General features: G+C 40.5%; 1 protein-coding gene across 8 annotated transcripts in view; it reads left to right on the forward strand.

Annotated features, from left to right (window-relative positions):
- dlg1b (discs large MAGUK scaffold protein 1b) overlaps positions 1 to 16,550 on the forward strand; it is a 58,888-nt gene that overhangs the window by 19,787 nt on the left and 22,551 nt on the right. For 4 of the 8 annotated variants that reach the window (XM_055228643.1, XM_055228644.1, XM_055228645.1 and 1 more), the window contains 2 exons: positions 4,595 to 4,750; positions 8,584 to 8,727. In XM_055228643.1, coding sequence (XP_055084618.1) covers positions 4,595 to 4,750; positions 8,584 to 8,727 — 300 coding nt within the window. The remainder of the gene's footprint in view (positions 1 to 4,594; positions 4,751 to 8,583; positions 8,728 to 16,550) is intronic. The other 4 variants (XM_055228646.1, XM_055228647.1, XM_033982204.2 and 1 more) reach the window with 1 other exon arrangement.

Genomic DNA, 16,550 nt, shown 5'->3' on the forward strand with positions numbered 1-16,550 from the left:
GCCGGGCCTCGTCGGCAAAGGTTCAGCCCCCAGGTGCTCACATTTGAGCCCCAACCCCAGGCCTGGCTCCAGGGCGGGGCCCCGGCTGCACCATACCAGGCGATGTCACGGTCCTTGTTTTAGTTCTCATCATAGCGGTATTGGGAACTGTTCTTATACTGACCCATCACCTAGGACCTGTTTGTCATGGGAGACCCTACCAGGGGCATAATGCCCCGGGCAACGTAGCTCCTTGGATCATTTGGGTACGCAAACTCGCCCACCACGATAAGGTGACTGAAGTGGCTCGGGCATCTATTCCGGATGCCTCCTAGATACCTCCCTAGGGAGGTTTTCCAGGCACATCCTACCGGGTGGAGGCCCCGGGGAAGACCCAGGACACGCTGGAAAGACTGTCTCTCGGCTGGCCTGGGAACACCTCAGGATCCTACCGGAAGAGCTGGAGGAAGTGTTTCTGGAGAGGGACGTCTGGGCCACCCTGCTGAAATTACTTCCACATCTCAGCCCAAAATTTTTAAAATCGAGTTTGTGAGATCCACCTTGACAAAAATCTGTACGGTTGTTATTATTAGTCTATAAATACTTGTGTTCCAGTCCAATTTGATAAAACTTGATTTCTGTCCTAAATTATCATACTTATTGGCTGATAATGACTGATAGAGTGCCCAATATCCAAAAAAAAAAGGTCAATATTAGGCACCAATATTTTTCCAGCATACCCAGTCTGTGTGTCATTGACAATTTTTCCTCAGTGCATAAGATTTGTCTTGAAAAGACTATATAAGAAGGCTGAAAATATGGGTGTATACACAGTTTTACAAAATTGAAAAGTAAATTTTTTATTTTTACATTTGTGGGCCTTGCTATGGATATTAAAAATTAAATATCGATATCGGCAAATATTGGTTATTGACTACATCTGCAGACCAAATATGGGATGTCTGTATCGCCTTAAAAATCCATATGGGACCATCTCTAGTTGTTTCTCTCCTGGTTGTCCCACTGTCCCACATGGACTTGGGTTAGCTGGCTGCTGTGCTTTGCTGGCTGCTGCTACTGTCTTGGGCTTGATTCACTCTTCCTCCTCTTCCTCCTCCTCCTCCTCTTCCTCCTCCTCCTCCTCCTCCTCCTCCTCCTCCTCCTCCTCCTCCTCCTCCTCCTCCTCCTCCTCCTCCTCCTCCTCCTCTTCGTCCTTTGAGCGTTCTTCTGGACGGATCCCCCACTTCAGTCTATTTATAGCATCTACAGCAGCTTCCAGACGGAGGCGAAGAAGACAAGGGGAAGCTCACGTTAGCTTATCACTATGGAAACCTCGCCAAAAGCTGCTAATCCTGTAGTTTAGACCTCTAAAAACATGTTCTAAAATGTCCCTGTAAGCCTGATGCCCTCCCTGTGTGTCAAATGCTCTGTGACTTCATGGGGTCTTATTCTGTGTAAAAGCTGCTAACACTGTAGTTGACACCTCTATATACATGTTCTGAAATGCATGGGATTCTTGGATTAGTTTAGCAGTTCAGATTTCAGTTTTCTCTCAGATGTTAGTGCTCCTCCTGGGTGTGTTAAAATATGCACTGTGAACTGATTTTATTAACTGAGAATATATTGAATAGTAATAATAACAGTAGTGCATGGATTTGCACAACTCCTTTAACCAACAGAGGTTCAGTCATGTCAGTGATCAGGGTCTTTTTTAGGTATATAGGTAGATATATCGGTTGGCCGGTATTGGGTTGATATCTGGGCTTTTTACCATATCGGCTATTGGCCTTAAATCTTTAACGTAGGCCAATATTTTGTTTTGGTCAATCTGCTGCCTAGAAAATACACATAAAGCTTTATATTAACACTTTAATGCAAAGAGATGGCTGCACAAAAGGTGACTACACTACACTTTTCCACAAATGACATCATTTGGGGAAAATTATCAAAATCAGTCCAACATATTGGTCCAAAAATACCGGCAGAACCTATTGGCCATTGGTTCACTGCATTCTCAACAAGTGGCATTGGCCGTGAAAAAACCCATACGGGTTGATCCCCTTAGTAAAAGCATGTGATTTGGGGTTTAGGAGGAAGATTTCCACTAAATGTCACTGTTTTTTGTGTGTTAAATAGCAATAGTGGTAGTAATTTAAGTTCAGGAAGATTTATGTTTAAAGTTTTTTCAAAAATACTGATTAATCAATATAAATATTGATCTTAAACAAAAGATTTCACCCCTATTTGCACCCCTCCTGATTTCTTTCTTTTTTGCATGTCAGACTGTTTCAGATCATCAAACAAATTTAAATATTAAACAAAGATAACCCAAGTAAACATAATATGCAGCTTTTCTGTGATGATTTTATTTAAGAGAAAAATACTATCCAAACCTACATAATCCTGTGAAAAGCTGAGTTCAGTTTCATAGACACACCCAGACCTGATACTGCCAGACCTTTCAAATCAAGAGATCACTTAAATAGAACCTGTCTGACAAGAAGTTGGCCACATTGAACCTAAGACCAAGACTTCCACGATCCAAAGAAATTCAGGAGCAGATAAAAAAAGTAATTGACATAAAAGGTTACAAAGCCATTTCTAAATTCTTTCTTTGGGACTCAAGTAAAACACGATGAGAGCCATTATCCACAAATGGGAGAAAGCATGGTACAGTGGTGAACCTTCCCAGGAGTGGCCGGCCTACACATTTTTTTCCAAGAGCACATCGACGACTGATCCAAGAGGTCACAAAAGAACCCAGAACAACATCTAAACAACTGCAGGCCTCACTTGTCTCAGTAAAGGTCAGTGTTCATGATTCAAAAATGGCATGCATGGCAGAGTTCAAAGGCGAAAGCCACTGCTGACAAAAAAGAACAAAGGCTCGTCTCAGTTTTGCCAAAAAACAACTTGATGATCCCTAAAGCTTTTGGGAAAATATTCTGTGAACTGATGAAACAAAAGTTGATCTTTTTGGAAGGAGTGCATCTTGTTACATCTGGTGTAAATTGAACAGAGCATTTAATAAAAAGAACATCTTGTCAGCAGTGAAACATGGTGGTGGTAGTGTCATGGTTTGGGGCTGCTTTGTTGCCTCAGGACCTGGACGACTTGCTGTGATTGAAGGAACCATGAACTCTACCAACAAATCCTGAAGGAGAATGTCCAGCCAACAGTTTGTGACCTTGAGCACTTGGGTTCTGCAGCAGCACAATGATCCAAAGCACAACAGCAAGTCCACTTCTGAATGACTAGGCCAGTCCAAAACACTTTTTGTGTTTTTTTTGGTTTTTTTTTGTTGTTAAGCTAAAGTCCTGACCTGAACCTAATAGAGACGCTGTGACATGACTTTAAAAAGGTGGTTCATGTTCAGAAACCCTCCCATGTGACTGTTTTATAAAAATTCTGCAAATAAGAGTAGGCCAAAATTCCCAAACAGCGATGTGAAAGACTTATTGCCATTTATCGCAAATGCTTGACTGCAGTTGTTGCTGCTGAAGGATGGTTCAACTGGTTATTAGGTTTAGGGGGCAATTACTTTTTCACATGGGCCGTGTAAGTTCAGATGACTTTTTTTCCCTTTAATAAATAAAATTGGCACTTAAAACTGCATTTTGTGTTTACCTGAGCTATATTTAAGTTTGCTTTATCTTAAATGGCAAAGAGTGACAAAGGTTCAGAAAATTTAAGAAATTGGTAAGGGGGCAACTACTTCCTCACAGCACTGTATGTTCAAAAAGCTGAGGAGATGACATAGACCTTTCCTTTACCATTGGTTTAGAATAGAATATAACTTTTTTTCTTTCCCATAGGAGTTGTGTTCGGGTCATGTGTGGGCTCCAGTTGAGTGTAGGAGCAGATACACAGAAGTCTGGTTGGTTGTGTTGTGCAAATGTGCCGCATTGGGTTAGGTCTGCCACAAGGGGGCATGTTTTTGCAGATGTGATGTCTAGTGAGGTGTTATGGTCTTTGAGGGTTATAGAACGGAGCCATAGTGGTCACCTCCATGATTGTTATTCACATGTGGAGCAGAATATTTTTGGCAATGGTATGGTACACTAGATTCATCAAGACTTTCCAAATTAAAAGCTGGTTCATTTCAGCGATTATTATATGATGATTTATGAGACTAGAATTGTCATATTACTAAAATTTCAAACTTGATTTTGATACTTAGGAACAGGCTCAATACTGAATTCAATACCATAATGAAAAGTAATCTTTGAACACAAAATAGTGCTTTCTTTAAAGGGGAGGTATTTTACGTCTATAGGGTACTGACTGCTAACACTAAAATACTCAAACATGCCTGAATGAAAAGTCTAAAATCTCTTCAGGCATGTTTTTGATGAGGGAACAATATAACATGGGAGAAAACTAAAAAAAACAACAGATTTTTCAAAATACTCCCTCTTTAACAGTTCATATTACCATGTGATCTTATGCTAGTTCTGATAAAGTTGAAGGTCATTCTCAAACTGACAAGTGAAAACTATAATGTACATACAAATTCAGTCTCTTACCCCCTTGTTCATATTTCGTGTCCCTCCTCACACATGCTGTCCCAGCCCCTCCCTCAGTTTCACACTTTGCCTCTTGTCTCTTTGTGCAGAAGTATGGTCAGCAAGACGAGGACACTCCCCAGGACCCAACACCCCCTCCCCTCCCCGAGGACAGTCCCGAACTGGTGCAGGTGTCCCAGAAGAGCCTGTCCCAAGTGGAGACAGTGCACGGATATGTGTCGCACGCCCACATCTCACCCATCAAGGTACTACGCTCTTCACCATTTACTAAAGCTGGACATGGGGCGGGACTGTTTGTTTTTTACTGCACTATTCATTAATTTTAGTCTATTCATTTTGTTAATCGCAAATGCTGCAATTTTTGAAGTACCATAGATTTCTCCACAAACAACAAAACCCTGCAGTTTAGATCTGTACGTACATTTTCTTTTCTGTGTTAGTTTATCACTTCAGTGTTTTGGTCAATTCTTCTGAACGTGTTTAAAATGTGAACTTTGAGCAGAATCTTATCATTAAAACAAAAATTGCAAATCTCTATCTCACTATCACAGTACAACAAGATATTTTTTTTGAAATCATTCAGCCCTAAGAGGTAGTCATTTTATGTAGACTATTTTGTCTAACACTATTTTAGACGCTAACAGCATCTTAGGGAAATGCTAATTGATTACCACACAAATTTTATGCTTCTTTATGTCGTCAATATTCAGATTTGTCAGTTAATGCAAAAGCTTTGAACACCAGCTACTTGGAGATAAAAAAGAAGGGGGTCTTTCTTTGAACTAAACTTATACAAGAATCATTGTATTAATATTTCTAACAGTTAAGATTTCAGTATTCTGGTCAACTCCTCTGGACACATTTAAAATACATTTTGAATACAAATGCTATTGTTAAAATATAAATTGTAAATCCAATATCAATCGTAACGCTACTCATTAAAACCGCAATTGGATATTATGTATATTTGTATGTATATATACACACACACACATGTATACATACATACACAGACACACCGTATTTTCCAGACTATAAGTCGCACCAGCGAAAAAATGCGTGATAATGAAGAAGTCGCATTTTTTGGGGAAATTTATTTTACAAAATCAGAGACCAAGAACAGCCATTTTATCTTTAAAGGCAAGTTATAATAATAACAATAAAATGGATTACAACAGGCTGTAGCAGTACAGCACTCTAACGGAACACATTTCTTTATTCAGCTACATGAAGCATAGACAACTGAATGTGTCTGGTATGTTAACGTACGATAGTAACAGTTAATCAGATGCGTACGCTAATGTAACATATGTCGGCTTGTCCACAAACATGAGAGACACGAGAATTTGTTTCACTGATGTTTACTGTGGTCTTACTACTTCATCACAGTTCACACTGTAGAACTAGCAAAATACAACATAAGCTCTGGCTCATATCACATAGACACACAAAACTGCAAATGAACACATGGAAAATATACATACCACTTTGGACTGCTGGTAAACAAACTGGTGAAGTGAAAACTTTGTTTTACTTCAGTTGTTTCTTAAATAGTGCTCTGTCAGGCAAGACTTCGCATTAGCATAAAAGGCTGAACCGGAAAAAAGGAAGTAGTTTTCGCAACCTTAAACTAAACTTATGATAAACTAAACATTTACAAAATTATTCTAAATCAAAAGTTATCTCCTTTATGGTTTTATAAATGAAAAGGAAATAAATAAGGGGAAATTATATATGAAATGTATAAAAGAAAACCAATCAAGTAAATTTTCTTACAGGTATTACAAACACACCAGCGCCATCTAATGGTCAAACAAGTGAACTGTTACATGTATAATCAATTGTTACGTAAAATATTTATTTATTCAGCTACATGAAGCATAGACAATGAACTGAATACATGTCTGTTATGTTAACATAAGATATTAACAGTTCAGATAACTAAAACAAATTTACTCTCGACCTCACTCCAAATCACTAAATCCTTTGAATTCTTCATCCTTGCTGTGAACAACTCTGCCTGCTCAGGAAGTACATAAAGTGGCTGTCATACTGTTACACAAGCCCAGAGTGCCCTTGCGCAGTTGTCAGTGTGACAATAACAAAGATGTGAAATTTTTATACTTAATCATTTCACATATAAGTCCATCTGAGTATAAGTCGCAGCCCCGGACAAACTATGAAAAAAGTGCTTCTTATTCTCCGGGAAATACGGTACACACATATATACACACATATTCATGGATTTGATTAGTTACTAGCCATTTTAAGTTTGAAGATAAGATGGCCATAAAGGGTTCTCATGTAAATTACTTCACTATTTTAAGACTCAAGTAGAACTAATGACCGGAATTACTTTACTCGCCAAAGAGTAAAGAAATATTTGCCAAACGTACTGAGTAACTCTTATGATCTGATTTAAATTTGTTCTCACTGGCACACCAAAAAAAAAGCCCAATTTTGGTACTTCAAAGATTACAGTATACAAAAAGTGAAAAAAGGTTTTTCTTCATTAAAATATCACTCAAATGACTAAAATTACTATTAAAATGTATGATGGGATCTCAGTCAATACAATTTAAACTCCAGTAGTGTCCAACCAGTGTCATCTTGTCTTTCTCAGGGAAATCTCTAAAGAGTTTGTGAAGTTAAAGGACCTTTTATATTAAGAATGAAAACTGCACTGAATTGTCCTATCCCTACTGTCTACCACTCTGACTAACCTGACAAACTAAATGAGTGTGCTTTGGTTATACATATATACTCAAAATATGAATGACGTTTAACTGTGTGTGCCTTGGGACTGTGTACCCAGAGCTTGTTTTTGTCACATGACTTCTCCATCATGGCTGCCGCTGTGTCCATGGCGTGTCTCGTCTGCTGTGCGAAGATCTGGGACTCTTTGTATGGCTCTGGTGTGATGTTTGTTGTTTCGGGACCCTATCTTGTTCCTGTCTTGATCCTGCTTGTTTGGTCTAAGCTTAGGCCTTGCAGTGTGCATCTGATAACCATAACATGTGAGCTAAGTGAAAGCATGGATGTTTTGCTCTGCACTAATACTCTGCACTAATACTCCTTTTGGAAATGCAGCAATGTTGCTGTGGCTGACAACTGATATTTGCAAATATCCATAGTGTGAGCAAGTGTGAAGTCACCAAATACGTTTGGCTCCAGCCAAATGAAGCTCATGGAGGATAACAGTTGTAGAGGCAAATTTGGAGCTACATATTTGGAAATCCAAGTGTGAGAATCGCAGCAACCACATGGCCAATACACTTTTTCAATACTTTACAAGGATGTGAGTCTGGTCACAGATGGATCTCTCCAAGTTCAGACTGGCAGGTGGATTATCTAATCAGGGACACACATGGTCCATCTGTATCAAAACAAATAAGGCTGTTTATGATGAAAAAAGGAAGGAAGAAAATATTACGGGGTACTGGAAAATTGTGGATGTGAATTGTGGATTTCTATAGAATCAGTGAGTGCAGCACTAAACACTATGACTGAGGTGGGAGAGAGAAATGTTGTATCCAAAATGGTAGGTGACCAGTGAGCTTCTTCATTTCACATGCACCACTGAAATAAACAAATCTGATTGGATGGCTGTGTTTGAGCCTGGCTCGAGGCATGACAGAGGAAGTGGAGACCAGACTACATGAATTGATGTGGACAATAGTATAATAACTTATGCATTTTTTACACATATTAAACCTACTTAACAATTTGCATGGCTTTCAATGTAACATCAGCTTTCTAAGATGTAGAGTAGTGCAAGAAGGACTATCTGCACGTATTAATACAAATAATAAAAAAAAGTGTACTTTTAGTGACAACCATGGTAGTGTGTCCTCCTCATGCATGCTTCTGGTGCACGTCCAAACTGTGCGTGTTAGCACTGTACTGTCCTGTCTGCCCCGTCTATGCTGTTGTTCCTGCTCCAACCCCTGTTACTGCCTCTGTCCCTGCCTCTGTCCCTAGCGTCCAATGACAGGGTCTGTATGGCTGTCCCTGCCTCTGTCCCCTAACGGCAGGGCCAGGGCTGTGGGTTGAAGCTGTGCATGTGCTCCCCCTGCAGGTGGTCTCCGCTCTGGACTTCCCTCTGGAGGGCTCAGGGGCATCAGGAGCAGCGGACCCCCCCTCCCCCACCTCCACCCTGTCTCCCCAGCCACAGGACAGCCCCCTGCCCTCCTGCTCCTCCAACCCGTACCCCCCCATCCAGGTAAAGCCCTTTTCCTTCTCTCCTCTCTCCTCTTCCTCCTCCTCTTTCCTCTTGTATTTTCTCGTCTCGTCTCCACCCCTCCTCGCTCCTCTTTTCTCTCCATTTCTCTTTCCTTCTCTCCTCTTTTCTCTCCTACTCTCCTCTCCTCCACTCCTCCTCTTCTCTCTTCATTTCTTTCTACTCCTCTCCCCTCCCCTCCTTTCCTCACCCGCTCTTATCTCCTCTCCTTCTCGACCCTCACCTCCTCACCCCTCCTTTCTTAAGGCCAGGATAGGCGGTATTGTTGGGGTCTGGATGGTGCACTGATCTGATTTGGCTCCCTTGGGTCTGGTCTGGCTCACTTTGGTTGATTTTGGTGCTGGTTGTTTTCCATTGTGGTGGAGTATTATTAAAGGGCTGCTCAATCACCTTTTCTTGTTTCTATGTGGATATCTGTCATGCGTATAACTTTTTCAGTTTTGATACTGATTCCGATACTATGGCTTTAAGTATCTGCCAGTGCCCGATTTAAAAGCCTATTATTTCCTTTAAAACAAGATTAGCTTAAGGATTAGTGTCCAAATGTGTTATGTAGCTGTTATTTATCTCCAAAGTCACCACAGAACAGCTTTGTATAAATCAAAATTCAAACATTTCTGACTTGGGCCAACTACAATCAGTAAATTGATACTTTGCAACTGATGTCATCAATATTCTCAGAGCCTCAAACAGAGCAGTGCCTAAAGTTAGCATCATACCCCCTGTTACTCAAGTTAGACTTTAAGCTGAACTTTGATTTTTCTTTATGGCCAGATTGTGTTAAAACAAACTCCTGAACAGGACCATGGACACTCGTATTGATCACAGGCCCCTAAAAATGTTGTTTAAATCAATTTTTTTTTTTTTTTTTTTAGTTTTTATACAATCTTACATTTTTTTTGGCAGTGGTTGCTAATGTGTGCCTTGTGTAACCATGGAAACTCCTGAATATTCCATATACATACATGCAGAACACCCCCACTGTGATGTCATTGCAAAGTATCAGCAATGTTTTATACCACTACTGGATCGGTGCGTCCCTAATCTTGTCACATTCCTATTTATAACTGAAGTCAAGGAACAGGCATCACCATAACTGCTGTATTTTCCGCACTATAAGGCGCATCGAAATATAAGGGGCACCTTCAATGAATGGCCTATTTTAAAACAGTTTTCATATATAGGGCGCACCGCTTTATAAGGTGCATAGAGTAGAAACTACTGTAGTAGCTGGGGTTGTGTTACGCATCCACGAGATGGAGCTGTGCTAAAGGGGACGTCAACAAAACAGATAAGTCAGTCAGTCAAACTTTATTAATAGAATTTAAAAAAAACTTTCTGAAAACTTTGTTCACTCACAAAACAAGTTAATGCATTCACAATATAGTAACTCTCGAAATAGTGCAAAGCAACAACAATAACTCAACATTGTTCAAACGTTAATGTCCATATTCACAATATCTCCCAGCCTTGTTTAGTTGTAAACACATGAAAGAAACACGTAAAGCCTCACTTTTTCAGTTCATTCCTCATTCACGAAGCCGTCGAATTCTTCCTCTTCAGTGTCTGAGTTGAACAGTTGGACGAGCTCATTCAAAGTGCCTGATTCCGTCTCGTCAAAATCGCCATTATCCGTGTCGCTGCTGTTGTCTAACAGTTCAGTGACAATTCCTGCCTTCGTGAAACTCGGACCACAGTTGAGACTGACATATCAGCCCAGGCATCCGCGATCCATTGGCAGATTGTGGCGTATGTCGCCCTGCTTTGCCCCTCCGTCTCCCCGTTATTACTGCTATTACTTCGGCAACGCCTCCTGAATACGGGTGTCATAATTGACCAATATTGGTCCATATATAAGGCGCACTGTGGGTTTTTGAGAAAATTAAAGGCTTTTAGGTGCGCCTTATAGTGCGGAAAATACGGTACCTTTTCTATGTATATTTGCATTTATACTTGGCAGCATTGGTCTTAAACAATCAGAACTTGAAAATATATTGAGATAGAACATTTTGTTGACTTTACTCCGACTTAATGCTTATATATACATGCCCAGAATGCAATTCAGTTGATAAAGGACATTTACTACTATATTACTACATGTGTCTTAGGGTTGTAGGGTAATAAGTATTGAAAAAAGTCTCATTCACAGTACAGAAATTAACCTGTCCTGAATAGCATTAGAGTGAGCTGTATCAGAACAAGTATAAGACACATAGACTAGTATATGCCCATGAACCACTATGAAACCTACCTGTGCGACTGAGGGATTACACAGATATAAGACCACATGGGAATATAAAAGAAAGTACGATGGTTTGATGTTGAAAATCACATTCTGTTGTCTAGTAAGAGTGAGCAAAATTATCATCATGGTATCAGAATCGTAATTGATTATCGAGTCCATTTGTTGGTATCGAAATAGTTTGTTGACAGCTTTTAGACATGTGCTGTTTCATATGTCTTAAATGTTGTGTTTGGTTTGTCCACTCTTCTGCCCAAGATTCCCAAGCTGACTGGTTCTGTATCTTAGACACTGGTGCCTTTTGGTGGCTCAAGTCCAGTGAAGGAAGCGCCACATTTTTTTGTGTGTTTTGTTTAATATATATTTTATTATGCCTTTGAAGGTACTACACACCTTTGTCTAATGAGCCACTGATTGCAGCACAGTTAGTTTAGAAAGTGTTTACAAGTGTAGGCTACTTTGCTAAGGCTAAGTCGATTTAAAGAGTGACACTACTCCTATTGCTTTTGAACACACCATGAAGAAATTCTGCTGTCTTCTAAAGCTTCTGAATGTAATAGGAGGAGAGCGTGCTGTGTCTTACTTCTTCTAAATGGCCTACTGTGAATGCCCCATGAGGAGTAACTGCTATCTCCTACTGTCTGTGAACACACCATGATGAGATGCTGCTGTCTCCTTCGGCCTGTGAATGCACCACAGGAGAAATTGCTCATTTCCTACCACCTATGAATGCTCAGACCCTGTTTTCATTTGCCTTTGAATGCAACACTGAGAAATCTTACTGTCCCATACTACCCCTGAATGCACCACCATACTTTTAAACGCAACATGGGGAGATGCCTGCTTTGTCCTACTGCCACTGAACGCACAGCGGGGAGAGCATGTCGTATCCTACTGCCTGTGAACGCACCACTGGGAGACCCTTCTTTCTCCCTCTGCCTCTGAATACATGTAGGCATGCTCTATAACCTTTAAACACATGGTCATGTACAATCACATTTAAATACAACATGGAGAGACTGCACTGTCCTAATTCCTCTGAAAGCGCCACTGGGAAATCCTGCTGACCGCTTGTGCCCCTGAATGCGCCACCATATACAACTTATTTTGAACACAACATGGGGAAATTCTGCTTTCTTCTACTGGCTCTGAACGTACCACTGGGAAATCCTGCTTCTACCTCTGAAAATAGTGCAAGAAGCGTTTGTTTCCTTCTACTACCTATAAACGCACCCATTAGATTCCCCACTGCCTCTGAATGCACCACCATATCCTACTGCTTTTGACTGCAACATGGGGAAATCCTGCCACCTTCTACTACCTCTTAAAGTACCATTATATCCTACTGATTTTGAATCTTCCACGGAGAAATTCTGGATTTTTCTACTGCCTCTGAAAGCACCATCGGGTGTTATCCTTGTAATGTGGTCAGAGGCAGCTCTGACCACATTACAAGGAGTCTCTTTCTTCCCACAACCTCTAAACGCACCACAGACAGATTCCCCATGAACGCACCGCGAGGAGCCCCTGCTGCCTCCCCCCGCCAAAGCCGTCCACTTGCCCGGCCGTGTGCGTCCTCGTGGGGGCCCCCCTCCTCTCTTCCTCTCCTCCTCCCCTCCTCCCCTCCCCCGCCTCAGTGCACCACCAGCCCTCCTCCTCCCGCTCTCCAGCCCCAGCAGCACACAGCCACGCGCAGCCATGCTCAACTCCGTGTGGTACGCCAAAAAGGTGGGCCGCCGCATCATGGGCACCCTGCGGAGGACCAAGCGGCTCCAGCGACGCCTCCGGTTGGTAGGTGCCCCCCTCGCAGACGAGCAGCGCTCTCTCCTGCGTCATTCCACAAGTCAACATCCCATCCGCTCCTCACGCACATGGACCATAGTGATGTGGGTATACCTGCATCCTTGGCTCCTAAAAGCCTAAATTAAACATCGGAATCATGACTTACTCTCCACCGTAACTTGGATATGTTTTTTTATTTTACGATTTTTTTTTACACTTTTATTTTCTTCTGTGAATATGCTCAGTATTGTTGATTGGCCTGAATCCTCTTTTTTCCAAACTCATGGTTTTCAAGATTAAACAGAAGTACACATTATTTATTATAACTTCAGATGGATATCTTTTATAATTTTTATGCAAATTATATTTTTATACTTAATCTACCTTTTTTTAAATATGCTCAACCAGTGTTATAGATTAACCTGCATCCTCTTGTTTTTTCTAAACTCATGAACTCCAAAATTAGACATCGGAATGAACAGTTGGACCATCATAACTTATGTTTTGTCATTTAAATGCATAATTTTACTTTCATTTTTTCCTGTAAATAAGGTCAATCAGTGTTATTGGCCTGCATTCTTTTTTTAAGCTCATGAATTGAAAAAAGGAAACATCAGGACTGTACCCATCATTGGAACTTAAGTTACATCACAAAACAACACATTTTATTCATAAGATTGTTTACTGTAAAATAAGAGTTGTTGATTGACCTTTTTTTTTCAACCTCATGAATTCCAAAATAAAACATCAGAGTGAACTGCACTATCATAGTTAGAATGTCTGTTCATATTTTTACACTTGTACATATGCTCAATGTTTTAGATCCTGTTTTAGATTTTCCTGTATCCTATTGTCTTTCCAAGCTCATAAATTGTAAAATGAAACCTCTGAATTGATAACTATGCAATTTCATAGCACTTTTATTTATAATTTGAGTATAAAAATTCTTTGTACTTGCATCTCCCCCACATGTACATTGGCTCATTCATTAGTGCTTTCTGCTCAGATTCACTCAGAAACCATTTCACAAGCTCTAATATCCTCAGACAGTGTTTTTTTAAACTTACGTGGAAAATGATCTAGTCTGATCTAGTCTAGCTATGCTTCTGTTGTTTCATAGTAGGGAGTATTATACCTCTGATGTAGGCCAAGATACTAAGCACTGAGCTGGCAGTGAGGGCTCTCGATACAGAAAGGGACCTCATAAAGCATACAAACATGTACACTCTGGATAGTAATGCAAGAAAACTATAGCGCCACCTACCCCAAATTAGAAAAGTGCAATTTTCTTGCATGATGGTGGAAAGCTTAGTGGTAAGATTGTGTTTTAATTTTTGACAATTTGAATTGTAGCTTGGATATACATTTTTATGATGAACTTTGAAATGATTAGCATGTTTGGGTTTAAAGATTTATTATGTCATTTTATTTGAAAATGATTGGTGGTGGACACAGAATAATAACTGCAACTAAGACCCACATGTAAACATACACTCCATGTGGGTGAAGTGTCTTGCCCAACGTAAGGCCGCAGTATGTATGAGCGATATGGGGGTGGAACCTCTAACCTTGGGGTGAGGACAGGGGACGTGTAGTGAACCGTGATGCGGCGCATAAACACGGCAGATGTGAGAGCCCTGCAGTAGCATGCCTGCCCGTGGTCGCCTAGCAACAGCTGGCTCTGCGCGGGATCAGGCACAGGCTAACCACATGCTATGGTGCTAGCACGGCCTGCACATGCACAGAGCAGAGGAAGGATGGAGTGCTCAGTCTCCAGGTGGATTATCATTGGGGAATACGGGAGATGGGAAGTTTGGGTAGTGGTTTACAGTGATACAGATGTTCCATATTATTTACTATCCACATTTGGCTCTACTGCAGCATTGTATCCTTGGAGACCTGTAGTTGTATGTAGTCCATATGGAATAAAATGACTTGGCTATGACAGGTTAGACTATACATAAAAAACCCATAGTTAAAGGCACTTTACCTGATTTTTTGCAGTCTTAAAAATATGAAAAACTACTTATTATAAGCGGTTTGCAGTGGTCCAAAGTAATTCCTCACTTACCCTATGCATTCTGACCATCCTAATTATTCACAGCGATAAGTTCATTATTTCTATAACTGTCAGGAGCCAGAGTGGAGTTTTGACATGATGTAAAGCTAACAACTAGCATGCTAACAGTGCACTTCCTGATTATATAATAATACATAATACACTTAATTAGATGCAGACAGTATACACTGGACATATTTTAACCTCAGAGGCTCAAAATTTGCCCCAGTACAGCACAGAAAATGTGACCTAGTTATCTCTGGTTTGACAATAACTTGGTTGGACATGGGCAGCTGACTGACAAGTCTGTTACCTATCCTGTACTACAAACAAAGGACAAAGCTCATCTAACACAATAGTTGTGGTTTGACAACTAAAAATAAATGGCAACACCATTTTGTTCCTTATGCATTCTTGTCCCTGAGTTTTTAGATCCCAGCTTTTACAACTACTTTCTGTCATTTTCAACTTTTTCTTTTAAACCTTTCTAGACAAACTGACACTTGACTAATGTGCAAAATATTTATCATGGTTTGGTGGGATAGTACCTGTAAAACTGTTATATTCTCTCTAAACAGTTGAGCGCATATCACACACACTTACAGATTGTTAGGTTAGCCTGGTCTAGTCCTTTTTAGCTGTGATTCTAAATGTACTGGTTTATTACAGCATTCACTCACCAAATCGAAGTTCACTGGATCAATCTCAGTTTTGACCGGTGCAAACGGTTGTCGTGTCCTTAGGCAAGACATTTCACCCACCTTGCCTTGTATGAATGTTGTGTATGAGTGAGTGATGGTGGGTTGAGTGAGGCTCGTCAAATTTGTTAAGCATTTGTTGATTTTATTAAACTTTTATCCTTGTTATAACATCATTTACTTGGGAATTTAAGAATTATAAATTGCTTGATTCATGCATGCGTGAATAAGCTTGACTGTTCCCAAAGTTTTCACCTACCCTCTATCCCCTCCCACATCCTTGTAACTAAGGAATTGTTTAAAGTAGTTTCAGATCAACATTTTACATTCCCTTTTCCCCATTTTTGTTGATTATAATCTGGTTATGTTATAGTTCTATACTAAGTACCTAAAACATGCTTTAATTGACTGCTGTATGTATGCTCTGAGATGTGTATCCAGTAGAGGGAGCCATAGCAGCAGATTTTGATCAGACAGTGGTATAACCCACTCTGCTAGTTTTGTCACAATACTAATATTTCAAACTTGTTTTCAACACCACAATAATAACAAAAAAAAATCTCTGTGTGTCTTATACTTGTTCTGATACAGCTCAAGATCATTCTAAAGCTACTCAGGAAAGTTTCATTTCTGTCCTGTGAATATGACTTTGTTAGCATTGATACCTGCTCAAATGAGTATCTAGTTTCAATGTTACTTTTAGTCACGATTCGTATTTGATTTTAGATACTTTTGACAACCCTACGCCCTTCTTGGACTTTGTGGCATATTTGCAGTGTATTTTTCTCATATTTCTTTACACTGTTGTTTATTGTTTATCGACCTGCCCGACTTCCAGCTCCACCCTGTCGCTGCTGTCTGCCTGTTCATTATTGATGGGCTCGGATCACCCTGCACTCCCCCTCCTCCCCTCCCTCTCCTCCCTCTCATATGGCTCTGCCCACTGCCCCCCTCAGAGCCCCTCTCCCCCTGGTCCCCTCAGACCTCACTCACAAACCAGGACTGTCTGCTTGGATCCACCTGC

Source organism: Periophthalmus magnuspinnatus, chromosome 17, assembly GCF_009829125.3.
Source record: "Periophthalmus magnuspinnatus isolate fPerMag1 chromosome 17, fPerMag1.2.pri, whole genome shotgun sequence".
Taxonomy (NCBI): Eukaryota; Metazoa; Chordata; class Actinopteri; order Gobiiformes; family Gobiidae; genus Periophthalmus; species Periophthalmus magnuspinnatus.